The 26,861-nt window shown below is 46.5% G+C and overlaps 1 protein-coding gene and 1 non-coding gene across 3 annotated transcripts; one reads left to right on the top strand and one right to left on the bottom strand.

Annotated features, from left to right (window-relative positions):
• Positions 1-26,726, bottom strand: C1QTNF2 (C1q and TNF related 2). 2 transcript variants are annotated; one of them, XM_055429464.2, is made up of 4 exons: positions 26,607-26,686; positions 7,518-7,770; positions 4,668-4,685; positions 1-4,463 (listed from the first exon to the last, which is right to left on the bottom strand). In XM_055429464.2, exons 2-4 carry the CDS (start codon positions 7,759-7,761, stop codon positions 4,072-4,074), a joined length of 654 nt encoding a protein of 217 aa, XP_055285439.1. In that variant the 5' UTR covers positions 7,762-7,770; positions 26,607-26,686; the 3' UTR covers positions 1-4,071. The 2 variants fall into 2 exon arrangements, with proteins under 2 accessions (XP_055285439.1, XP_055285438.2); XM_055429463.2 differs by having other exon boundaries at positions 1-4,685; positions 26,607-26,726.
• LOC129559713 (U6 spliceosomal RNA) lies at positions 14,825-14,931 on the top strand. The gene has a single exon (XR_008686644.1). It is a non-coding gene; the product is annotated as a U6 spliceosomal RNA (small nuclear RNA).
• Positions 26,727-26,861: the final 135 nt, after the last annotated feature.

Raw genomic sequence — 26,861 nt, 5'->3', positions numbered from 1 at the left:
TTTAAACACTGCTGCATAAACCAAAGTGAGTCCAGTGTGAACTCACTGAGAACTCCTACCGCAGTGATACATGACTGATTAAAATCAGTCCTTACCGCTTTAACCAGTGATCAGCTTTGTTCCTGTTTGATAACGGCTGCCTTTTGAAGTGTGTCTTTTATGAGAAAAGACCCTGGGGCCAAGGGAAATTTTATTTCACAAAGATGCAGTGAGTTCTTCATGACCCAGATAATCATGATGGTGTGATCACTCACTAGAGCCAGACATCCTGGAATGCGAAGTCAAGTGGGCCTTACCAAGCATCACTACAAACAAAGCTTGTGGAGGTGGTGGAATTCCGGTTGAGCTATTTCAAATCCTAAAAGATGACGCTGTGAAAGTGCTGCACTCAATATGCCAGCAAATTGTGGCCTCAACAGTGGCTACAGGACTGGAAAAGGTCAGTTTTCATTCCAATCCCAAAGAAAGGCAATGCCAAAGAATGCTCAAACTACTACACAATTGCACTAATCTCACACCCTAGCAAAGTAATGCTTAAAATTCTCTAAGCCAGGCTTCAACAGTGAACCGTGAACTTCCAGATGTTCAAGCTGGATTTAGAAAAGGCAGAGGAACCAGAGATCAAATTGCCAACATCCGATGGATCATCAAAAAAGCAGGAGAGTTCCAGAAAAATATCTGCTTTATTGACTATGCCAAAGCCTTTGACTGTGTGGACCACAACAAACTGTGGAAAATTCTGAAAGAGATGGGAATACCAGACCACCTGACCTGCTCTTGAGAAACCTGTATGCAGGTCAGGAAGCAACAGTTAGAACTGGACATGGAACAACAGACTGGTTCCAAATAGGAAAAGGAGTACATCAAGGCTGCATATTGTCACCCTGCTTATTTAACTTACATGCAGAGTACATCATGAGAAATGCCAGGCTGGATGAAGCACAAGCTGGAATCAAGATTGCCAGAAGAAATATCAATAACCTCATATATACAGATGACACCACCCTTATGGCATAAAGTGAAGAAGAACTAAAAAACCTCTTGATGAAAGTTAAGGGGGAGAGTGAAAAAGTAGGCTTAAAACTCAACATTCAGAAAACTAAGATCATGGCATCTGGTCCTGTCACTTCATGGGAAATAGATGGGGAAACACTGGAAACAGTGAGAGATTTTATTTAGGGGGCTCCAAAACCACTGCAAATGGTGACTGCAGGCATGAAATTAAAAGATACTTGCTCCTTGGAAGAAAGTTATGAGCAACCTAGACAGCATATTAAAAAGCAGAGGCATTATTTTGCCAACAAAGGTCCACCTAATCAAAACTGTGGTTTTTCCAGTAGTCATGTATGAATGTGAGAGTTCGGTGATAAAGAAAGCTGAGCACTGAAGAATTGATGCTTTTGAACTGTGGTATTGGAGAAGACTCTTGAGAGTCCCTTGGACAGTAAGGAGATCCAACCAGTCAATCCTAAAGGAAATCATTCCCGAATATTCATTGGAAGGACTGATGCTGAAGCTGAAACTCCAATACTTTGGCCACCTGATGTGAAGAACTGACTCATTGGAAAAGCCCCTGATGCTGGGAAAGATTGAAGGCGGGAGGAGAAGGGGACGACAGAGGATGAGATGGTTGGATGGCATCACCGACTCAATGGACATGAGTTTGAGTAAGCTCCGGGAGTTGGTGATGGACAGGGAGGCCTGGCATGCTACAGTCCATGGGGTCGCAAAGAGTCGGACACGATGGAGTAACTGAACTGAATTGCACTGAGTTCTGAGTCTTCCTCAGTGCCTAAAGCATAAAGGCCTAAAGACAGGTGCTGTTTGCCGAATCCCACAGGAAGCAGCCAGACTTGGAGGAGGGGCTGGTGCCCCAGGATGTCTGGGAAGGCCACCTCCTTGGAACACCTTCCTCGACTGGGCCTGCATCCTGCATCACCTGCTGGAGGACTCCAAGTCCTCGTGGCACCTAGGAGGCAGGCACCCTCAGAAGTGTTAGGGGTACATCAGCCCTCATCCTTGCTATCAGAGACCCCTCAGCTGTGTCACCTGCTTCTGTCCACCTGCCACAAACCCAGCTATCCTATCCCACCCTTTCCAGCAGCCCTGGGTCACATCCAGGGAAGATGAGACCCTGGCCCTTCGTTCCTGCAAGGCCTCTGTGTGCCTCTGCCCCACGCCCACGAAGAGCGCTGAGTGATCCGCATCATCCCTACCACCCTTTCTGGGGGTTTCCTGGCAGGCTGTTAATGGGACATGGGTTTAGGTCAGGCCCAGAAGTGGCAACTACAGACCTTCAGGGACCTGCCCATCTTTATCAGGCTGGATTTATTACCCAGGCTTCACAGGATTGTCACCTGCCTTCAGATATCTGCAGCCCTAGAGGAAGGGAGAGGAAATGGCTAAAGATGCTCTTTTAAAAAGAGTAAAAGAAAGAAAGAGACAAAAGAATTGTTCATAGACAATGATGCTTCTTGAGCTCAGAAGCTGGCCCTTTTTTACAGGGAGCGGGGAGGGTCCCAACCACATACTAATCTGCTTGGGCCCCAAACCCTCCCCGCCCCATAGGTTTTATATATCAACGAGAATGGAATTATTTTAAGCAAACTCCATTTTGTTTATGGATGGGTCCACTCCTTCCAGGACTACTCCAGGCAGTGTTTCCTGTCCCCGAGGGTCCCCCTGGTCCCTCTTTTCCAGCCAGAAGTCAGTCAGCACAATCTGCTGCCAATGTGGCTCCATCAGAAAGTCCTCTCCAGTAACCGACCTGGGAGGGATGGGGGCCTTCTCAGCAGCAGCCCCTCAGATCCCTGCACGCTGGAAACCCCTGGGCTGGGGGCAAGATTCATCTGTAGGCTCCTCACGTCTGTCCGGTGGTTCTTAGGCAGGCTGGCGTGTCCCGTGTATCCCACTGAGGGAGAAGTGGGCCTGGGGGTGATTTGTAGCTGATAAGGAACCACTTAAGTATGACGTTGACTTGACTCACGCCTGGAACAGATTCAAGGCCATCCCTGTCTGACCGTCACACTCACTCTTGCTTTCTCGAGCAGAGTGACCTCTCCGCCATGGCCTGTGAGGTTCTGAATAAACTTCCGGCCTCGTGTGTTTTGTCCTTGTCTCCTCTCTCACTCACTCAGCCCTCTGGCCTTCAGCTGGCTCCTCGGATAGGCCAAGTTCTTTCCTGCATCCGGGCTGCTCCTTCTGCCAGGACACCCCTCCCGCCTTGCGTCTTGCTATAGCTCGAGTTTCGGGGCCCAGCTTAAAAATTAACCTCTTTCTGTACTGATGTGGAGGGGACTTCAGACTGCCTTGAGGAGCTGGTGATATTCTGCACTTGATCTACATGAAGGTGACAAGGTGTGCAAATACATGAAAATTCACCGAGCTGTCCATTTAAGATTTGTAGACTTTATGTGCATGCTAAGCTGCTTCAGTCAAGTCCGACTCTTTGTGACCCCATGGACTGTAGCCCGCCAGGCTCCTCTGTCCATGGGATTCTCCAGGCAAGAATACTGGAGTGGGTTGCCATACTCTCCTCCAGGGGATCTTCCCGACCTAGGGATCGAACCCAGGTCCCCTGCATTTCAGGCCGATTCTTCACCGCCTGAGCCACCAGGGAAGCCCAGATTTTATGTAAATAAACCCCAAAAGACAATAGCTTAAAAAAAACAATTTCACCCACTTCCCTGTCTCCTGTTCTTCTATGACTCTCCACCGCGGGATGTGCCTTTCCATTCTGGCATAATAATTACACTATTTGTTGTTTTGTTTGTAAATTCTTTCTCCCATTAGAATGTAAGCCCTGTGAGGAGAGAACCTTCCTCTGTCTTGTTCACTGAGGTACCTTCTGGAGTGTAGCGCAGTGCCTTTCACATCGTGCCTATTAAGAAAATTAGCAAATGGATAGATGGAAGAATGAATAAAAAAGCTTGGATTTAATGATGGAGGAAAAAGGGGTGGAGGAGGTCAGCCTGAGGTTAGATGCTCCCGACTTCCAGCCCCCAACAGTTTAGGGGTCTTGTGCTGGAAGCCCAAGTCCAGGAGCAGCTGGGAGACCCAGCACCGTCCGGTCTACACCTCACTGGGGCTGTCCTGGTCGGCGTAGATGAGGAAGCCCGTGAAGAGGCTGTCAGTCCAGTATGGGTCGTAGAAGAGCCCATTCTGCTCAGAGTAGAAGATCTGCAGCCAGACCTCGTCCCCCTGCCTGAGCGCCAGGATGGTGGAGCCCGAGGCCACGTCATGGTTGCCCGTGTTGGCGTCGAAGGTCCGGATGCGATACTGGCCGTTGTGCACCAGGCCGATGGCCAGGTGCTTGTTGGCCAGCGTGATGTCGTAGGTGAAGTAGTAGATGCCCGGCACGCCACAGACGAACTTGCCACTGGAAGCGTTGTAGTGTCCGCCCTCGTTCATCAGTATCTTGTCGAATTTGATGGGCAGCCGCTCCCGCGGATAGCTCTTGGTCACTGCCACGGAGAAGGCTGACTTGGCGTGGCTGCTGCCGCAGCTGCAGGGCCCCGGGAGGCCCGGCTCCCCTTTCTTGCCCTTGGGCCCCTTCTTGCCCGGTATGCCGTGCTTGCCCGGGGCACCGCTGACCCCTTTGGGGCCACGTGGGCCGGCCCGCCCAATGGCCCCGGCTTTGCCCTTCGGGCCTGGCTTCCCCCGATTACCTGTCCGGCCAGGTGAACCTGGAAGACAGAACAGCTGGTGTTATGGAGGGGACCACAGAGAACTAGGCAGATGGCTGGCTTTGGCTTTCCATCCTTGGAACACAAGGCTTCGGGTAAAGGAAAGAACACAGTCTGTGCAGTCACACAGAAATGGATGCAAATCATGATGCTATTACCAGCGGCATTTCTCCCATCTTATCTGGAAGGTGGGAATGGTAATATGCACCTTCCAGAATCATGTGGATTGGGGCAAAGATAACTTGTCACAATTCATGCCCTTCCCTTGTCCTGCCTTTGAAGGAAGAGTCTGGTTTGTCTGCCAGGTCAGCCCTTCCCCAGGCTGTGCTAATAATGGGTTGAGACAAGAATTGTAAGAAGCAAACCTCTTGACTTCAAAGGATAGACATTAGTGAAATCCTTGACCAGTGCCTGAGATTCCTGCCCACATGGGCAAGGGTTTTTACAGCAGCATTGCTTACAATAACAAAAACTAGGAACAATTAAATGCCTATCCAAAGGGAGATGATGAGAAAAATTATGGTCCATCCCTTATATGCAATTCTCTGTAGGAGTTTAAAAAAAAAATGACACAGATTTACACGTACCATATGAAAACTTCTCTAAGGTATACTGTTAAGTGGAAAAAGAAGGTGGCAGAAACTCTTTTTTTGTTCAAAGGAAACCACAATGCCCATTACTTTGCACATTTGAGTGCCTGACACCTAGTAACCGTTTGCTAGACGTATACACTTGGTGTATCCTGCAGAACATTTCCATGGTAATGTGTGCCTACAGAACACTTCTGGGTTTTTAATTCCCATATTCTAATAATGTGCATTTCTCTCAACACAGTAGTTTGGCTGATGATTATATAAAAACATTTGTATTTATGTCCCCCAAACTCAATACAACATTTTACATTTTAAACAAAACGTACGGGTGACTGGAGTCATATCCAAACACAATGGTTAATTGAAACAGTTGGCAGGCTGGCAGAGCTGGGGGGTGGGCAGATGTTTTGGAAAGCATGTTTATGCTTAGTCGTGTCCCACTCTTTGCGACCCTTTGGACTATAGCGTGCCAGGCTCCTCTGCCCCTGGGGATTCTCCAGGCAAGAATACTAGAGTGAGTTCCCAGACCCTCCTCCAGGGGATCTTCCCGATCCAGGGGTTGAATCTGGGTCTCCTGTGTCTCCTGCATTGCCAGTGTATTCTTACCCGCTGAGCCATCAGGGAAACATGCTGGATGTCAATTAAGGAGCCTGCGGCTGGAGGTTGCCAGGTGTAAGCAGTGTCTTAGCATCACTGCACACAAAGCAAGGGTCCGTTAACCACCTTATGAACTGGGTGATCAGCAAGTAATGCTGCAGATATTTTACATCCTAACAAGGTGCCTTGCTTCTCATATGTATATATGCAGGCCTTTTTTTTCCCCTGTGTCATTTAGAGTTTTGGGTTAATGTGTAATGCATTTAATTTTTTCCTATTTTAAGTATTGGGAAACAAATTCCCAAACAGCATTTTCTCACTGAACATCTAGTTTTCAGGAACAGATTGCTTATGCTAAGTACTTGGCAATGTTTGGTATTAGTATCAGTTCAGTTCAGTCGCTCAGTCGTGTCCAACTCTTTGCGACTCCAAGAATCACGCATATATGTAAATACACAGAAAGAGACCAGGAAAGATATGCATTTAACCAGTTAATAGTGATAACTTTGGAGGATGACAGGAGGATGCTGAGGTGGAGTGGACAGTTTCCAATTTGTCTATTGTCTGCCTGGCACCCCTTCCTTTGGAAAACTGATGTTCACTACTTAATGTGGTCCTAGTGAGGAGCCTGGTAGGCTGCAGTCCGTGGGGTCGCTAAGGGTCGGACACGACTGAGCGACTTCACTTTCACTTCTCACTTTCACACATTGGAGAAGGAAATGGCAACCCACTCCAGTGTTCTTGCCTGGAGAATCCCAGGGACGGGGGAGCCTGGTGGGCTTCCGTCTATGGGGTCACACAGAGTCGGACACGACTGAAGTGACGCAGCAGCAGCAGCAGCAGTGAGGCTGTCAATCACAGTGATCAACTGCCCTCACCACACACACAACGCACACTCACACCCAGGGGTGGGCACTTGACCCAGTCCTGGCGAATGGTGGTACCTGACCTCTATGGTCAAAGTGATTGGTTCAGAATGAATATGTGATCAAGAAGAATCAGTCATCCTGAGAACTGCTCTATGGATCAAGAGGGCATTTCATAAATTCCAACCTTTGTGAGAACCAAGCCAATATACATAGAAGCAAAGACTTGACAATATTTGAGCTCCTGGATGCAGCTATTCCTGAAGCTTGGCTCTCGGACTTTCTAGTTGTATGAGCCAATAAATTCCATTTGGGGCTATAAATTGGGTTTCTTTTTTAATTTCTATTTATTTATTTAAATTGGGTTGCTGTCTCTTGCAACCTAGAGAGTTTTGAGTACTATTTCAGGAGACTTGCTTAAAGTCACTGAGCAAATCAACAGTGCAGCTGGGCCAGGAACAGAAAATTTGAGTCTCACTGTTCCTTCCCAGAGAATACACCATTTTTTTTTTAATTAAAAAAATTTTTTTTGGCTGCGCTGTGCAATGTATGGGATCTTAGTTCCCCAACCAGGGATTGAACTCATGCCGCCTGAAGTGGAATGTCCTAAACACTGGACTGCTGGATAATTCCTACTTTGTTTTGTAAAGAGACATTAGTTTGGTTTATAAAGAAATAAGATTCATATATATTAGTTTTCATGACTTTGCAAATCCCTTTTGAGTCGGATGTTATCAACAGGTGGGAACAGGTGGGACAGGGACTAAGCTTCTTACCTTCCTCTCCGCTCGCCCCTCGGTCCCCGTCCTGACCATCCTGGCCATCTTTGCCTGGAAAGCCCATTCTTCCCACCATTCCTGAGGGCCCTGGGGCTCCTGGGGGGCCGGGTGGACCCTGGGGGCCAGGCATGCTGCAGATGAGTTGAGGGGAGCCCTTCTGGAAGTCTCTGCGGGCGAAGGCACCCAGCAGTGGGTCGGCCGCACAAGGAAGGGCACAGGCCAGGAGCACCCAGGGGATCATGGTGGTCACCTGTGGGAGGTAAGAGAGCTGTGAGTAGGTGAGTCTGGCCATGGAGCTAACTGGAGGTCAGTCGTCCAGAGAAGGAGAGGGCACCTGGGAGAGACATGGTTATACTTCCGCTCCTCCCTCTCTCTCACATCACACGCAAGTAGCCGGACAGTGTTCCCACACCTGGACGTCCCTGGATGAGCCGAGTCATGGACTCAGAATACACTGTGGAGGGGTCCTGGATGGGGGAGGCACTCATCCTCACATCCTCGTGCTCTGGAGTGGCAGGACTGAGCCCAGTGACCACTGATGGGGAGGAGCTGAGGATGGAGAGAATCGATCCATGGTTTCATTCAGCTATGTGGCCTGAATGGAAAGTTGCAAGGGCAGAGATACTTCAGACTGCTGGTGGTGATTTGTAACTATGCTAGAGGATTCGGGGCAGCACATTAACAGGTGAGAACTGAGGCGTCGGTTCTGAGCGTCAGTGCAGCAAGCCTGAGCAGCACTGGCAGACGATGGGCACAGCTCTTCTGCTGAGGGCTCCCTGTGTACCAGGCCTGGGACAGGAGCTTTCCACATGCTACTTAATCTCATAGCATCCTAACCGAATAGATATGAGGAGGAAAGGGAGCTCAGAGAAGTTCACAAGGTGACTAAGGCAGATAATTAGTGTGGCAGGGCTGGGATTTGAATGAGGCTGTGAAGATCCAGAGCTCATGTGCTTTGCTCCAGACTACACTGTTTTTGTTTTCATTTAAAGAATAATAAAAATGATATACTCACATTGTTATAAAGTCAAATAATAACATAAAGCTTATAATGAAAAACCATGCGTGATCTTCAGCCCCACCCATCCTCCACATCAACCCTCTCCCCTCCCCCAAACTCTTTTGGCTATTTCTTCTGGAATTTACTGACATTAGAAGATAATATGCTTACGTAGCTTCTTTTTATCTGTTTTAAAGTTGTTTGTTGTTTTCTTTTTTTCTGTACTGTGCTGTACAGCAGGCGGGATTCTAGTTCCCTCATTAGGCATTGAACCTGTGCCCCTTGCAGTGAAAGTTCAGAGTCCCAATCACTGAACCACCAGCAGGTCCCATCAATTTCAGACATTGCCTTTTGAATTCCTATTATGACAGATGAGGATTCAGCCCTCTTGCATCATTCAAGGACCCTGTTTTCTCCCTCATGCAGTTTAAACATAATTTTTGACTAAACCAAAGTTCATTCTTTGAAGTATTAAAACTATTATTTACTGCTAAGCTAAGCACCATACTATAATTATACTCCCTTTGTTATATACACTTTTCTTACTGGAGATATTAATAATTTTATTTGCTTAGTTTTCTATATCACTAATTTGTACATTATCAAATATATCAGATAATTTACCTCTCCCATTTATTTTCCTGAAGACATAAGTCCCAGAGCCCTCCCTCCTCCTGTGTCAACTGTGCACACACTTTACAGCCCAGGATTTTCCTTTATAACCATTGTGGTGATTCTCTTTGCCTCTCTCCTGTGTTTTATCTCCTGCTTTACAAATCCATGCCTGCCTTTTTTCACTCTCTCATTTTGATGGCACATATCCTACAATAGCTACAATAAGAAGTGTGGCATGTAATTTTGGGGGACACTTTGCAAGTCTCAATGTCTTAATTTCATGCCATGTTCTTAAGGCTGGGGCAGTGGCGACATGATCACACCAGAGACCAGAGTGTTACATGACCAGAGATTATCTACCCCAGACCCTCTCCGGAAAGATGCCAAAGCAAAGGCCCAGAGCAGAAATAAGCCATTTGTTCAAGATCTCTCAACAAACTGACTCAGTCACTTTGCAACCAATAGCTTCTCTCCTAGGAATGAAACCAGGAGGGAGAATATTCTAAGCAAGACTTTCTGCCTCTAGGATGGGCTCTGAAGTGGTAACTGGCTTTGTGAATTTAGGTAAGCCCTTTTCCCTCTCTGGGCCTCAGTTTCTACTCCCTGAAACATAAGGGATTGGAGGACTTCCCTGGTGGTCCAGTGGTTAAGAGTCCACCTGCCAAAGCAGGGGACATGGGTTCAATCCTTGGTCTAGGAAGACTCTACATGCCCGTGGGCCACAACTCCCGAGACTGTGCTCCAGCACTTTCGAGCAGCAACCACTGAGCCCACGAGCCACAGATACTGAAGCCGGGACGCCCTAGATACCATGTTCGAAAACATGATAAGCCAGAAAATGCGAAAAGCCTGTGTACCAAGGAGGTGACCCTCCCAGACACCCTGGTGGACCAGCCCTTCCTTGAGTCTGGCTGCTTCCTGTGTGACTCGGCAAACACCATCTGTCTTTAGGCCTTCATGCTTTAGGCACTGAGGAAGGCCCAGAACTCAGTGCATCTCTTGGAAATAAAATTGTCCTTGGCCCTGGGGTCTTTTCTCATAAGGGACACACTTCAAAAGGCACAGCTAGAGAAAGTCCACACTCGGCAATGAAGACTCAGCACAGCCAAAAATAAAAACAAAAAAAAAATTAAAATTTACCAAAAATAAGGGGTTAGTTTCCACACTTGAGTGTGCATCAGACTCAACTGGAGGGCTTGTCTAAACCCAGATTTCTGGGTCCAACCCCCAGAGTTTGCGGTTCAGAAGGTCTGCGTTGGGGCTGGAGGATTTGAGGTACTTTGAGGAATGCTGAAGCTGGTGGTCCAGGGACCCATTTGACTGCAACTTGGGCTTCCCAGGTGGCGCTAACTGGTAAATAACCCACCTGCCAAGGCAGGAGACACCAGAGAAGGGGGTTTGATCCCTGGTCAGGACAATTCCTTGGAGGAAGGCATGGAAACCCACTCCAGTATTCTTTCCTGGAGAATCCCTTGGACCGAGAAGTCAGACAGGCTACAGTCCATGGGGGGTCACAAGAGTTGGACACAACTGAAGCAACTTAGCACACACAGACTAAATGATTTCTAAGGCCCTTTCACCTCTGATGCTGACTGTGACTCTCAGACTCCACTCTGCCCTCTCTTAACAGGTGCAAAGCCTTGCTGGCTTCTCTGTTCCCACATAACCTTCGACCACTTCATCAGCGCCTTCAAGCCTGAGAGGGCTTCCTGCAGCCGTCGGGCTGGCAGTAAAGCTGAAACGCTGCTCAGGTCTCACTTTCAAGGCTCACGCTTCCCTCCTGGGCCCTCAGTCTTCCTTCACATCCTGCTTTGCCTGGGGCCTGCGCGCCTGTCCAGACCTCTGCGCTGGCTCTGGAAATAGGCTGACTCTGCCCCTCCTCCTAGCCCCTCCAAATCTTTAACCCTGGGAACACATGGAGAGGAAAGACCAGGCCTCCCCTGCCAGGAAGAGGAGTGGAGATGGCGCTGGGACTCGAGGAGCTGGTCTCGTTTCAGCTCCGTGCTCACCAACCTGGTGACTTTGCACCAGTCACTTTCCTTCTCTGGACTTCAGAGAAGAAATGTCACAGAAGTGTCCCTGGCCAGGGAGAGATGATTTAGTACCAGACACTGCCTTAAATAACATGTAGTAACAAAGTTATTATCTTTTCAATTTCTGAAATCCTAATTAAGTAAAGAAAAAAGGTTTCAGTTTGCTGACAGTGTATCTTTCAAGTCTCCATACCCCTTCCTAATGCTGCTGCTGCTAAGTTGCTTCAGTCGTGTCCGACTCTGTGCGACCCCATAGACGGCAGCCCATGAGGCTCCCCTGTCCCTGGGATTCTCCAGGCAAGAATACTGGAGTGGGTTGCCATTTCCTTCTCCAATGCATGAAAGTGAAAAGTGAAAGTGAGGTTGCTCAGTCGTGTCCAACTCTTCGCGACCCCTTGGACTGCAGCCTACCAGGCTCCTCCGTCCATGGGATTTTCTAGGCAAGAGTACTGGAGTCGGTTGCCATTCCCTTCTCCACCACTTCCTAATATCCCTTTTCAATAAAGAACACTGTCATCTGTGGCAGTGCATACATACCCATTCTTATGAAATTTTGTGCAATTTGGAAACCTTGGAGACCCCCAGACAGGACTATGGTGCCAGACACCCTGGGACAGAGCATCTGCTGGGGTGCAAGGAAGGCCTGTGGCCCGATGTGAGGAAAGGGACTCAATAAGGGTGCAAGTTAGCTCTGGGGATCTAGTCCTTTGGAGAGGATGCAAAGAAAGACTTAGTGGGTGATAGAAAGAGTGTGTTAAAAATCCATATTTTCATCTGGGCACCAGGACATATGCGAGGACATATTGCACGCTCAATCGAGGGGTTGGGCCACAGTGAAGAACTGACAAAGGAGGAGCTTTTTTTGTTGCTTTGTTTTTAAAGTTTTCTTTCTTTTTATTTATTTACTTATTTTTGGCTGCACTGGGTCTTCACTGCTATGCACAGGCTTACTGTAGTTACAGTGAGCTGGGACTATTTTCTAGTTGCAGCTCACAGGCTTCTTATTGTGATGGCTTCTCTTGTTGCAGAGCAGGTTCAGGAGTTGTGGCTCTAGAGTTCATGCTCAGTAGCTGTGGTGCAGGAGCTAAACTGCTCCACGGCATGAGGGATATTCCTGAACCAGGGATCAAACCCGTGACCCCTGCATTGACAAGCAGATTCTTAACCACTGAACCACCAGGGAAATCCAAAGGAACAGTTTTGAGAGCTCATTCCATGACTCTGGGCACTCTTGGATTTTAAAAGGCAAGCTTTGGGAATTCCCTGGTGGTCTAGTGGCTAAGATACTATTCTCCCGATGCAGGGGGCCCAGGTTGGATCCCTGGTCAGGGAACTAGATCCCACATGCTGCAGCGAAGAGTTCATATACTGCAACTAAAGATCCCGCATGCCACAGCAAAGACCTGGAACAACCAAATAAGTAAATATTTTTTTTTTAAGAAGTGCCACTCGTGAGGCTGGGAGGGGGAGAGCTGTGGACATGCATCTGAGGATTGCATGCCAAGTTGGCCGCTGGGAGAGCAGCTGCCTGCCGAATGGAAGGAGGAAGAGAGCTCTCTGGGGCACAGGGAAGGAGCAGACTGCCTTCTCACCCTCCCTGGTATGCGGAAGGTACCAGACATTCTGTAGTAGTAGCCAGCCTGGGCCAGAGGGACCAGGACAGGAAGTGAGGAGCCCAGCGGGGATCATCATGCAGAGTCAGAGGGCTTAACTTGGGAATGCCCACAGAAGGTACCCCCAAGAAAGAGACATCATCCGTGTCTGCCGGGTCCAGGGGAGCTTAGCCCCATCTCAGCCGTGAGACAGGAAGCATCTGTTCCGTTGGTGCTTCTTCTGCTCCTTCCTGCAACCTGGAAAGAGGTGAGCTAAGGTGTCCCAGCCAGCATCACAGCTGCACTGTGGGACAGGAGGAAGCCTCACCTTTGAATGATGATTGAAGAGCAGATTACCTGGGAGTAGACTGCCAGGTGGAAGGGGGAGCACCTTTGAAGAGGAAAAGTTAAAAATTTACCTCCTTCTCCTTCTGCCTCTGTAACTCAGCTTCCTCCTTGCAAAGTCTAGATCATGTAGGTCTCAGAAAGTGGGGACTCACAATACTAGGAACTGGAGCTTATCTCACTCACCCTTATCCTGCTTTTTGCAATCATCCTAGCCCCTGCAAACCCGAAAACCCACTTAATCACGCCTGTCCATGTATAAAAACTCTGTAACCCCTTTGTTTGGGGTTCAGAGCTTGGAGTGTTAACTCCTCTGGGCCCGCCAGCATAATAAACCTGAGTTCTCCAACTCTCCAAGTGTGGTGCTTGGTTTCTCGAGTACTGGTTTCTGCAACACCTTCACTGGCTAAATTATAAAGGGGCATGCGTGCTAAGTTGCTTCAGGTGTGTCTGACTCTTCAATCCCATGGACTGGAGCCCTTCAGGCTCTTCTGTCCATGAGTCTTCAGGCAAGAATACTAGAGTGGGTTGCCATGCCCTCTTCCAAGGGATCTTCCGATCCCGGGATCAAACTCATATCTCCTGGATTGCCAGGCAGGTTCTTTACCACTAGCGCCACCTGGGAAGCCCTATAGAGGAGCTTTATAGTACCCAAGAATACTGGAGGGGGTTGCCATCTCCTTCTCCTGGGGATCTCCCTGACCCAGGGATTAAACCTGGGTCTCCTGCATTGCAGACAGATTCCTTACCATCTGAGCTATAGGGAAACCCCTATAAAAGAGCAGAGGGAGGAAAAATTAAGCTGCAGTTTAATTAAGCTGCTGTCTTCTGGTGCCTCCTGTGCTCAACATGGGCTGTGTAGTTAGTGGCAGAGATGGGAGGCAGCCTTAGGAAACGTGGTGGAAGCTTACATGTCTGATGTACTTTTGGAAAACTGTGTCCTAGATTCCCCAGGCTCCAGGAATCTCCATCTCCTTCCCTTGTCTGCTTGACGGGAGTCTTGCAAAACTAGTCTTAGTGTTACTTGTGAGCTGGGACACATCTGGGACCAGAGAAGAGAAACCCACTTCTCAAAACAGATTTGAAATAATTTGGAAAGTTACAACCTGCAAATATTTTGGATGAGGGAAGGAAGGAAGGAGGAAGGAAGGAAGGAAGCAGTTGGGAGCAAGTCTTCCAGGCAGATGAGAGTCTGCAAGACAGGCAGGAGAGAAGGCAAGAGGAGAGAAAGGTGAAAGGGGAACCCTGTGCTTCAGGTTGGCTACACTCCTGCTTCTCATCTCTACTCCAGACACACAAGCCCGGCAAGAGGGAGCAGGGTCCGTGCTCTCCAGCCTCTGCGGACAGCAAGGGATCTGGCTCAGTGAAGCTGGCCCAGGGCAGGCCCCAGGGGCTGGGTGGAGGCGTGGGGGTCTGGAACTCAAAGGGAGGAAGGGATTTCTCTGAGCTGGAGCCTGAAGGTTCCTGCAGCTCCAGCCAGCAACTGTTTTGGAAATAGAGGCGGGGAGACTAGGTTCTGACTCCAAACCCATAGGGAGGGAGAGGAGAGTTTCCTTCCCTGTGGGGCACCTCCAAAACAACCAGCTCCACACAGCCCTGCTCCCAGCCTACTCTCCACACCACAGTGGTGAAAAAACTAGGGGTGAGTGCGTTGAGAATGGACAAGTGCCCAGGCATCCAGACAAGTGAACTCTTGCTGAGTTTTAAAAATAAATTTAGGTGCTCATTTTGGCAGCAAATGTAGTAAAATTGGAACTATAGAGGGAAGATTAGCATGGCCCCTGAACAAGGATGACATGCAAATCTGTGAAGCGTTCCTTATTTTTAAAAATAGATAGCCAGTGGGAATTTACTGTATGACACAGGGAGCTCAAACCAGTGCTCTGTGACAAGCTAGAGGGGAGGGATGGAGTGGGAGGTGAGAGGGAGGTTCAAGAGGGAGGGGACATATGTATACCTATGGCTGATTCATGTTGATGTATGGCAGAAACTAACATTTCTAACAACAACAACATTGTAACTAACATTGAACATTGAAACTAACAACACTGTAAAGCAGTTATCCTCCAATTAAAAATAAACATATTTTTAAAATTTAGAATTACAAACTTGAGGAGAGCCCCAAGGGACCATCCAATCCAACCTGATTGGTTACAGAGAGGGAAACTGAGACAGAGGCAAACTGACTTAACTGGACTCCTAAAAAGTTCCTGGCACTGTGCAAAGCTCTTTACTGGAATTATTTTATTTGAAGTTTACAATAAACCCTACAAGGCAGTAAACTTACTGTCTCATTTTTCATCAGAAGAAACAGAGGCTCTGAGAAGTGAAATGATTTACCCCAAATCACACAATTTGAGTTCTGGGAGAATATTTGAACCCAAGTCTGATGGGCTCTGGAGACGATGTGTAATGAACTATACCTTGTTTCCTTCTCTGCTATTTTTTTCCCCCTCTCTGATTTATAGAAGAGGAAACTGAACTCAGAGAGCCCAATTTGCTCGTGTTTATACAACTAGTTCGTGGCAGAAGTTATATTTGAATTTGGGTTTGGCTGACCCTAGTGCCCAAATGCTTTCCATTATGTCAGCATTTCTTAGATTTTTCTTCCTGAATATCCCAAATCATAGCAGAGACCTTAAAGCATAGGCCAAAGCCATGCACGGCAATAGAGAAATTTCTTTGATATCTTTATATCATTTTATACACACAGACACACATGCCAAACATACACACATATATAAAATACATGATTTGGAAACTGTAAAAGTGATGCTTTTTCTCCCTCAGGATATTTGAGATTGACATTTGAGGGAAACTCCTGTCCTCTGAGAGGCCCATACATACCTTAGCCAAGGTGATTAGGAGCAGTCTCCTGAGCCCTGACATCCCACTATTGGGATGCCCCTTTGGAATGTCAATGGGGTGTTCCCAGGGACTGAACCAAAAGAAGAGGGTGCACAAAGCACCTCCCCCCAAGCGCCATCAGCTCATTCCTTGCTTAGACCTGGCAAGTGCCTGCATCCAGGTCTCTTGTTCCCCTGATGGCCATTCGCCTGCCCAAGCCAGAGGGATCATTTACAAATGTAACTCAGCCACATCACTTTCTAGACAGTCTTACTCCAGTGGCTGCTGGCTGCAAAGAGCAAATATTGGAACCCCTGATGCGGACCTAAAGGAAATGGCCCCCTGCTTCCATCCTAACCCAGGCTAGTCCCCTCCCTTCCTACGCTCCCCTCCCTTCAGGCCAGGCTGTAACCCACCCCTTGGTCTGCAAGCTCTGTTCCACCACCTTCTTTTTCACCTCATAGAACACAGGGCTCCACCCCTCCTCTGGGGAGAAAAAAAAAAAAAAAAGTATTGATCCTTCCTTATCTTTTATTTACTTATTTGGCCACATTGGGTCTTAGTTGCAGCATGCGGGATCTAGTTCCCTGACCAGGGATTGAATCCAGGGCCCCTGCATTTGGAGTGTGGAGCCTTAGCCACTGGACCACCAGGGAAGTCCCCTTCCTCATCTTTTAAAAAAAACTCTCTTAGTTCCTAAATTGTCCTTCCTGGTGTGAGTTGAACAGGGAAGGCCGCATGGTAGTTTTCCTGCTGAAGGGAAAACAATATTAGCTGGTTCAACCCCTAAAATGGAATCATGAGGTGCTGAACTTGTAGTTCTTCAGTCTAGTTTTAATTTGCTCAGTCCCTGGGTTCCTCATCTCTCAGTTAAGTAGCTAATGAATCATAAAGCCATGTGTTCTAGGAAAACAGTAGACGCTAAAGGGCCTAGGCCTGAGGTCCACTGTCAGGACCTCCTCCCTGCTCCTGTGCACGGTCCTCAGGACACAAATCCCTGCTTCATTCCCAAGGGCCCTCTATTCACAAAGTGCCGTGAGAAGGGCCAGCAGCGGGGACATGGGTCTCTCACAGCCTCTGCCTGAATGTGGCTGCCAGTGCAAACTCCAGAGACACTTGTCTGGGCCTTGAGGCTGCTGAGTCTGAGTTTTGCACAATCTTCCTTGGACACTGGAAGATATAAATTGTGCTCAAATAATTCGACCTGTTAGTTATCAGGTTGTTACACGCTGACAGGCAGTGGTGGTGTTTTACTCAGGGCTAGCAGCTGTAGGAAACAGTCACTCAGTTTCCTCAGTTACCCAATGGGAATAACAGTATACTCAACTCATGGAGTTTGTGCAGGAATAATAGCTAATGTATTCAAAGCTTCTAGCTCCAAGAGTGACACAGTAAAAGTTCAGCTGAGGAGAACTCTGAACTCTGCCTAACTGGCTTCCCTTGGAAGCCTTCAGACAGCTGCCTGCCTCATGCTTCATGTCTCAGGGCTAATGCCTCCTCACAGAGGCCCACCCCTGCCTGTTTGCTCAGACCACCCTGGTCTTCCTTCCAAAGCACTTGGCCCAAGTTGTGATTATATATTTTTTGTTTCTTGGCTCATTATCTTTCTGCTGTCTGTCTTCCCCCTAGATTGGAAGGTCTAGGAATACAGAGGCCCTGCCTGTCTTGCTCTCCGTTACGTCACCGGCGCCCAGAGCTCAGCTCAGCTGTTCAATAGCCTTGTATGAAATGGTCACTCGTACGTAATAAAAGAGCAACAGGAGCAAAAAGATGACAAAGCCACACTTGGCTACTGAGGAAAACCCAACGAGACCACTGGTCTTGGATTCAGAAGAGGTGGTCCCCGTCCTAGTTTTGTAACTCATTGGCCGTGTGACTTCGGAAAAGTCATTTCCTCTTAGCTGGGCCTCCACTTCCTCACCTGGAAGATGGAGATCGTAACCCTCACCCTGGCTGCCTTACAGGGTTCTGCTGAGAATCTAATAAGACAACCAAAGTTGAAAGCAAAACATGATACAAAAGTTAGAGCCTTGTTTAAAACCAACTGCAGCGGAACTAACAGCAGCACCGTCCTGACCTCCCAGCAGAAGCCCCTGGAATGCTTCGGCGGGAGGACACCTGACTCTGACCCAGCCGGGCAATTCTCCCCGTGTTTGCAGTTGAAAGAAAAGGGCTGGTGGTGAGAATGGGGTGGGGCTTGCTCGCTGAAAATTCGCTTTGATGGGAGTGAAAATTTCATGTTGAAAAACATCCCATGCCCTCCCTGAATTCCAGGAAGCAAATTGGAAACAGCTTCTCTGAGAAGCTGAGAGGCCCGATGGAATGAGAGAGGGGTTGGCTGCCGATCCTCCCACAGGGCTCACGGAACCAGCCCCCTTTTTCCTGGTATCTGGAGACGGATGCCCATATGGAAACACTGCAGCACCGAGTCTAAACACAAAGGATTAAAGTCATGGGGCCCACTTGCCAGGAAACCTCCGAAAATATCTGGTCCGCTGCTTTCTCCTTCTCCCACCCTCTGCCCCTGTTTTTGGCTCAGACGAGAGAATAAAAAGGGTCCACCGCCAAAGCGTGACCTAGCGAGGCTGAGGAGCCAGATATCGCGAGACTTGCCTCAGCCGGAACTCTGACGGCACACCGGAAGTCACTTTGGCGGGCACTGCAGTATGCCAGCAAGTTCTAGTCTCCGACAGATAGGGCCAGTCTCTTACACACCAACGCGCGTGATATGTGGTGGGCGTGCAGCCTGCTTCACATGGGACCTCAGCTGCGGTCGGAGTCAGACTCTGAGGCGGCTGAAGCCAAAGCCGTCTCGTTTGAATGCTACCCACAGCTTTCTCTGCCCTGGAGACCAAAGACCGCAGTGAGAGAAGCACGCAGCTGATGTATAGGGTGTGAGGACGGGCGACGAGGCCCGAACGTGTTCAGAACCCTGTGTTCAGCTTCTACTGAGTTCTGCCCTCCAGCTGGCCTTCCAAGGTGCTGCCCAATAGGAGGAGATGAGTCACATGTGTCTTTTTAATTGGTTTCACCGCCACGTGAGAAAGATAAAAAGAAGCAGATGAAATTAATTTTCATGCTATTTAGCCCCATATGTCTCAAATAACATCATTTCAACATGTAGTCAATGTAAAAGTTGTTGAGGCATTTTATATTCTTTAATTACCACTAAGTCTTTGAAACCCAGTGTGTATTTCACACTTGCAGCACTGGCCACTAGCTGTGGGTCCTTCTACGGGTTACTTATGCTCTCTCCCTCATCCTCATCCCCCCTCCAAAATGGGGATGATAATAATGGTACCTACCTTAGAAGGTTTTTATAAGGATTTAATTTTCCTAGAGTAAGGCCTGGTATAGGGGAAGAAATATAAAAGCACTGACTATTCTGTCCTTCTGAAAAGCAAATAAGGTGATGGATTTTTTTTTTTTTTTTTTGGATGATGGAGTTGAAAGGAAATATGATACAAAAATTCAGACCTTGTTTAAAATTGTGACCAACAGAAATTGAATCAACGAAAAATTACCCTCACCTCCTCCATGAGTCCTGTGGCATTTCACCTGGAGCCTCTGTATTCTCCTAATAAATTCTCCATTTTCAGGTAAGATAGTTTGTTTTTCTGTCTCTTGCTACCAAAGGAGAGTCCTATGGAGGCTTGGCCTTCACTCCTGCCATTTCATCAAGAGGGAAGAATGGGGGTGTCTGGCTTCGCCCCCTTACCCCTGATCCATTTGGCATGTTCAAGCTCCACAGAACAAAAATAGGGGAGTCAGTCAAATTGTTGATCTCACTAACTGACAGGAGGGCCAAATGGGCTATCATGTATGCAGATAGTTGGTACCGTGACTTGGAAAGGATGCCTAATGGTGTGGCTTATTCTTATTGCGTTGGAGCCTAGACATTGGGGATCTGAAGTTGAAAAGATGTGGGTGCTGCTCTTATAGGGCACATGATCTGGTTATACTGAGGGTCCCACTGGCATACCTATGCGACCAGGAGAGAAACAAGCCTTGCTCCTCCTTTCTCTTTGAACCAGGCTCCCTTGAGGAGCATCCAGGACCATATAGAGGCTGCTGCTGCTAAGTCACTTCAGTCGTGTCTGACTCTGTGTGACCCCATAGACGGAAGCCCACCAGGCTCCCCCGTCCCTGGGATTCTCCAGGCAAGAACACCAGAGTGGGCTGCCATTTCCTTCTCCAATGTGTGAAAGTGAAAAGTGAAAGTGAAGTCACTCAGTCGTGTCCGACCCTTAGCGACCCCACGGACTGCAGCCTACCAGGCTCCTCCATCCATGGGATTTTCTAGGCAAGAGTACCGGAGTGGCTTGCCATTGCCTTCTCCGCATACAGAGGCAGGGGAAGGCAATTTGGGAACTAGATGATCCCTCAAGAAGGGACTGTGCTTGAGGATTCAGGAACTAAGGGAGAGGAACAAAGTCTGTACTTTGAGGGGTTTGGGAGGAAAAACTGTTTTCCTTGACTTCCTTGGGCTTGCTGGTTTTCAGGAACTCACTTCCAGTCAGGCCATGATGGGCATTCAGGGTAACTTTAAAGGTGTTACACAATGCTAGCTTTTGAGAGCACACGGTTGAACTGGTGGTTAAGAAGTGGTTAACAGTCATTTTCTAGCTGTTTGACCTCTGTTATGTTATTTAAGCTCTCAGTTTCCTTGTCTGTGAAATAGAAAAAGACATGTGTATGGTCTTATTTGAATTATTAAATTTGAAGAAGCATGGTATAACATTTATTGTTTCATTTTATATGTGAAAATTTGTCAAGAACCTTGCAAGGATATTCAATAAGCAGAAATTCTAATGGGTAAGCAGAAATACCTGTCATCCTTCAGCAGGTGAGTACTGAGTTACATCAGTTTGAATTATTTGAGGACTTTAGGAATGTCTTCATGAATAATTTGATTGCTCATACCTCATTATAGAGTAATTGTGAATATTAAATAGGATCATTCAGTAAATAGCTCACAGTAAGCCCTCAGTAATATTAATAATGGTATTATTCTGATATAATGGTAAAATTTGAAGACAATGAGAGATATAATGGGAGAAGGATAAACGAGCAGATCTGGGTCTGCTGTTTCCTCATCTGTAAAATGGTAAGAACAGTGACCTTGTGAGGAGTTGAACAGTTGTGAGCTTTGGGATAAACGGCATTGAAGACAGTTGTAACAGTTGAGGTGATTTTATAACATGGCATGAATGCAAAGGATTTGCAGGATTTCTATGGGTGTACCCTACTTTAAACAAGGATCTAAAATTGGAATTTAGTCATTCAATGATCAGCTTTTTGTTGAGATTGCAATGTGCAAGGACTTCTGGCTGAGAGCTGTGGAAGATGGTCCTGCCACTGATGAAGTTATAATCTAGACAAGAGGTGACCAACTGGCTTATCAATGGCCTTATGCAAACCACAGACTGCACTGTGCTTTCATTCATTCATTTATTTATTTTTAACTTTGAAATTGTTGCCAATGTAAAATTTTGGAGATTTTATGTTAAAATCAAGATTTCAAAATAAAATACAGAATATATCTAACCAAGGAGGTAAAAGGCTTATACTTAGAAAACTATAAGAATTTGATGAAAGAAATTAAAGGTGACAGAAACAGATAGAAAGATATATAGTGCTCATGGATGAAATAATTAATATGGTTAAGATGACTATACTACCCAAGGTAATCTACAGGTTCAGTGCAATCTCTATCAAAATACTAATGGCATTTTTCACAGAATTAAAACAAATGATTCTAATATTTGCATGGAAACACAAAAGACCCCAAATAGCCAAAACAATCTTGAAAAAGGAGAACAAAGCTGAAGGTGTCATGCTCCCTGATTGCAAACAATACTACAAAGCTACAGTGTGGCTCTGGCACAAAAACAGACACTTAGATTAATGGAACAGAATAAAGAGCCCAGAAATAAACCCATACTTGTATGGTCAATTAATCTATGACCAAGGAGGCAAGAACATAGAATGAGACAAAGACAGCCTCTTCAAACTTGATGTTGAGAAACTGAACCACTTTCACATACTATATACAAAAATAAACTCAAAATTGATTAAAGACTTAAATGTGGGACTTGCGATCATAAGACTTATAGAAGAAAACATAGGTAGTATGCTTTTTGGCATCACTCGGAGCAATAATTTTTTTAGTATGTATCTTCAGCCACAGGCAACAAAAGTAAAAATAAACAAATGGTAGTACATCAAATTAAAAAGCTTCTGCATAGCAAAGGAAACTATCAACAAAATGAAAAGACAGCCAACTGAACAAGAGAAAATATTTGCAAACAATATATCTGATAAAGGGTTAATATCCACAATATACAGAGAACTCATATAACTCAGCAGCAAAACAAACAAGCAAACAAAAGCAAACCTGATGAAAAATAAACAGAGGACCTGAATGGGCATGTTTCCAAAGATGGCCAATAGACACATGAAAAGATACTCAGTATCACTAATAATCAAAGAAATGCAAATCTAAACCACAATATCATCTCACAGTTGCCAGAATGGCAGTTATCAAAAAGACAACATGTAAATGTTGGACAGAATGGGGAGAAAAAGGAACCCTTGTACATTGTTGACATGAATGTAAATGGGTGCGGCCACTGTGGATAACAGTAAGGAAGTCCCTAATAAAATTAAAAGTGGAACTTCCATATGATCCAGAAATTGTACTTCTAGGTATTTATCTGAAGAGAACAAAAGCACCAATTTGAAAAGATATGTGTACCCTTATGATCATTGTAGCACTATTTACAATAGCCAAAATATGGAGGCAACCTAAGTGTCCATTGATAGATAAATGGATAAAGAAGATACAGAATAGTACCAGCCATGAAAAAGAATGAAATCTTGACATTTGTGACAACATAGACCTAGAATGAACAGAGAGGATTTTATTTCATGGGAAATACTCCAGAGAAGACAAATACCATATGATTTTCACTTACGTGTGGAATCTAAAAAACAAAACAAATGAAAAACACAACAAAACAGAAACAGAGTCATAGACACAGAGAACAGACAGATATTTGCCGGGGGGGAGGCAGAGGAGACATGGGTGAAATAGGTGAAGGAGAGTAAGAGATAAACAAATCCAGTTACGCAGAGAAATGTAACGTGCAGCCTAGGGAATAGTCAATAACACTGTAATAAACTTGTATACTAACAGATGATAACTAGACTTATTGTGATTATTTTGTAGTGTGTAAAAATATTGAATCCCTGTGTTATACATTTGAAACTAATATCCTAAGTCAGTTGTATTTCAGTTAAAAAAAAGATTTCCAGGCACCCCTGCAAAAGTGGCGCTGTGAGCAGCCAGTGTGAGTGTTCAGGCTGTGGTCTGTTGCCTGAGCACCATCTCTGCACCCAACGTGCCCTGCCCACCGTGGCCCTGGGGACCCTGCTCTGAAGACAGTGTGGAAATTCAGAGAAAAACATGAATGGGTAACAACAGAAAATGGTGTTGGAACAGTGGCAATCAGCAGTTTTGCACAGGAAGTTTTGGGAGATGTTGTTTACTGTAGTCTGTCTGAATTGGAGGACCAAATTGAACAAACCAGGAATTTGGTGCTTTGGAAATTGTGAAAGCTGCTGGGGAACTCTTTTCTCCTCTATCAGGAGAAGTAACTGAAATTAATGAAGCTCTAGCAGCAAATCCAGGACTTGTTAACAAAACTTGTTGTGAAGATGGTTCGCTGATGAAGATGACACTCCATAACTCTTCAGAAATAGATGAACTAATGAGTGAAGAAGTATATGAGAAATACACAAAATCTATTGAGGACTGAAAACGGAACCCCTAAATAAACTAGTTTGAAACAAAAAAAGATTTCCAGCTGTTTTTCAGGATCTGGAGGACCTGGCAGCATTCTGGCAGGGCACCAATTGACTGCCTCTTAGACAAAGTGTTATGGGCTGAACTGTGTTTCTCCAAAATTCATGTGTTGAAGTCCTAACCCCTGGAATCCCAGAGTGGGACTGTACTTAGAGACAGGATCTTTAAAGAGGTAATTAATGTCAAAGTCATATTGATGAGTCCTAATCCAATATGACTGATATCTTTAGAATAAAAGGAGATTAGGACACAACACCCAGACTGAGAGATGACCATGCGAGGTCACAGTCAAAAGGTAGGCATCTGCAAGCCAAGGAGAGAGGCCTCTGAAGAAATCAAATCTGCGATCACCTTAACCATAGATTTCTAGTTTCCAGAACTGTGAGAAAATACATTTTTGTTGTTTAAGCCATCTAGTTGTGTTACTTTGCTAAGACAGCCCTAGCAAACTAATACCCAGGACCTACGTTCTTCAGTGTCCAGTCCTCACCACTTCTAAATGCTATGCATCCTGTTCACTTAGTATCATGCATGGTCCCTGTTGGCATATGAGTTTGCAACCCCTGATCTAGAGGAAGATGGTATTCTCCCTATGTGTTCTCCATATAAGTTGTGTGTTTCTGTTTCAAAGCTTTCATGTTCATTTTTTCTCCGTTCATTTTCTCCAAACTTCCAAGAGGTTGGTTCTGTCATCCCCATTTGGCAGGAGAGAATACAGAGCTCAGAAAAGTGAACTCATTTTTCCTAGGTCAAAGCTGGGACAGAACCCAAGCCTTAACTAACTGGGCAGCTGTGTGTGTGTGTGTGTGTATAGTATTAGCCAGTTACAGCAATGTATAAATCCAAAGGAAGATTATTTTCTTGAAAAAATATTTGGCATAGAATTCCCTTCATAAGTGAAACCTAGATTAGAACTTGATTAACAGAAATCTGACTTATGCAGCAGTTGGGAGGCAATGCCAGCTTGGCAGGCCTTTGACCTGGAGGAAGGAGTCGGGGAAGCTATGAGTAACACAGGGACTGTGCTGCCCATAATGAGCGTTTGGGAGTAGAAAGCATCACAGCTTGGGACTGTGGCAGAGAAGGTCCAGTCAGCAGATAAAGATGAGAGGAGGAACAGCAAGATAGGGAAGAATGGAGGGATGTACAGAGAAAGAAGTAACTTCCTGGGGGAACTCGCTGAATATCTGATGGAGGCTGAGTGGCTTTCAAGATGCCCCAGATTGTGAAAGAAAATTCATTTGTGTAATGACACACTATACACAGGAACAAAGTATATGCTGATACAGAAAGATGAAAAAGCAAGCTGCAGCAGGGAATGTCAAGTATGAATTTTCAGTTAAACAAGACAGACTCAGATAAATAGAGATGTATATATAGACAGATTTTATATATATAATGAAATTTCTGCAAGGACACACATCTTGTTAAAGGGGTTACCTTCCAGAATCGGGAAAAAGTGTGTGGATTTTTACTTCTCACTTTCCACCTTTATATGAATTTATATAAAGGTTATATAATTATGTAAGTTATATAATTATATGAAAGAGTGTGTGAATTTCTTAAGAGAAACATTGTTAGTTTTGTGTCATTTAAAACAAAAGGTAACCTTAAGGCTTGAGGATTGGAAGATAGGCATGGTTGTGTCCCTGCTAGGGAATGTGGAGAAGTCAGACATCTGGCAAGAAAGGAAGCCTGGATGTATTAGAGTGAAGGGCAGTAGTGAGGGTCTGAGAAGTGGGAAGGGGTTGCAGAGAGGCAATTGAAAGTGGACATAATGGGTATGATTACCAGACAACAGATGAATCAGAGGGGAGCTGTGTAGGTGGGAGGGCAGAAATGGAGGAACAGAGAGGGTTTTGAACAGTGCTAACTGAGCATCAGCTTTGCGTCGACAGATAGAGGAGGACAGTGTCATTGCAGTTGCTGCTGGTTCAGTGGTGTCTCTGGGAGATGGCAAGTCTAGGGAGGGGACCCTTGAAGGATTCCACGCAGGAGAGTTTTTCAGTCAAAGGGTAGAGGAGGATTGCACTGAGGTTGTGCAAACGACTGACCTGAGCTGCGAGGCTACAGGGGGGCAGTGCAGCTGTTTAGTTGAGAGGAGCAGTCCCAGAAAGGGGCAGTGGCAGTGGGGATGGAGAAATAAGAACAAAGTAAATAAGACAAGGCTTGGAGAGAGGCAGCAGGGAGGGAAAGTGAAGCGCATCGTGAAGAACTGAGTGCAGATCTCAGCTTGCCCATCTGTATGATATATTTAATTAAAGTAATGTCAAGAGTCAATGAAATAATGCACTAGTTAGGTAACAATGATTATTAGCTCAGGTATTGGGCTCAGACTTACCAGGGTTCAGATCCTTTTACCACCAACGCCTAGCTGTGTGATCTGAGCAAGTCATTATTGTCTCTGAACCCGGTGCCCCTTCTGCAGGTGGGCATACCTGTTGCCATGGAAATGATGCTGGCAGGGCCTGGCACAAAATAAGCGCTCAACCAACAGTCGAGCAATTACCATTACTATCAAGAAAACCACTGAGCACAGATCCTGCCACAGGCTCTGTAAGCGCTCAGTAAATGTCAATTCATGTTGTAATTCATAAGGAAGAGGACGAGAGCCAGGAATCCGTGGGTTGCCCGGCCTGCGAAGAGGGGCTGTTGGCAGTTCCCTCCCTCGCACTTACTCCTACCCCCGCAGTCACTGTGTATTCTCCCCATCCCTGCCCGCACTTAATGTCCCTGCCGGAGGGCGGCGGAGGTGCGGGCCCGGGCGGACCGCCTGTGGACACTTACCCTCACCGCCGCCGGCCACGTCCAGGGGCGTCTGCAGCCACAAAGCTCTGGGCCGTCCCGCCTCCCGCTGCTGCAGCCCAGCCCGCGCCCGCCCCAGGCATACTTTTCCCATCCCGTCATGGGCGGGAGAGCGTTGCACCCGGTCACGTGGGCCGGCCCGCAGAGCGGCCGCGCTCTTGGGCTTTGGTTGGAAAAAACGTTTCAGCTCCTGTGACAACTTGATTGTGTCGATGGACCGTTCTGTGCGTAGAACTT

This window comes from Moschus berezovskii, chromosome 8 (genome assembly GCF_049115385.1).
Source record: "Moschus berezovskii isolate FMDL1 chromosome 8, NW_MosBer_1.0, whole genome shotgun sequence".
NCBI classification, from domain to species: domain Eukaryota; kingdom Metazoa; phylum Chordata; class Mammalia; order Artiodactyla; family Moschidae; genus Moschus; species Moschus berezovskii.
Note: the sequence above shows the minus strand (reverse complement) of the source record. Positions and strands in the feature narration are given on the sequence as shown.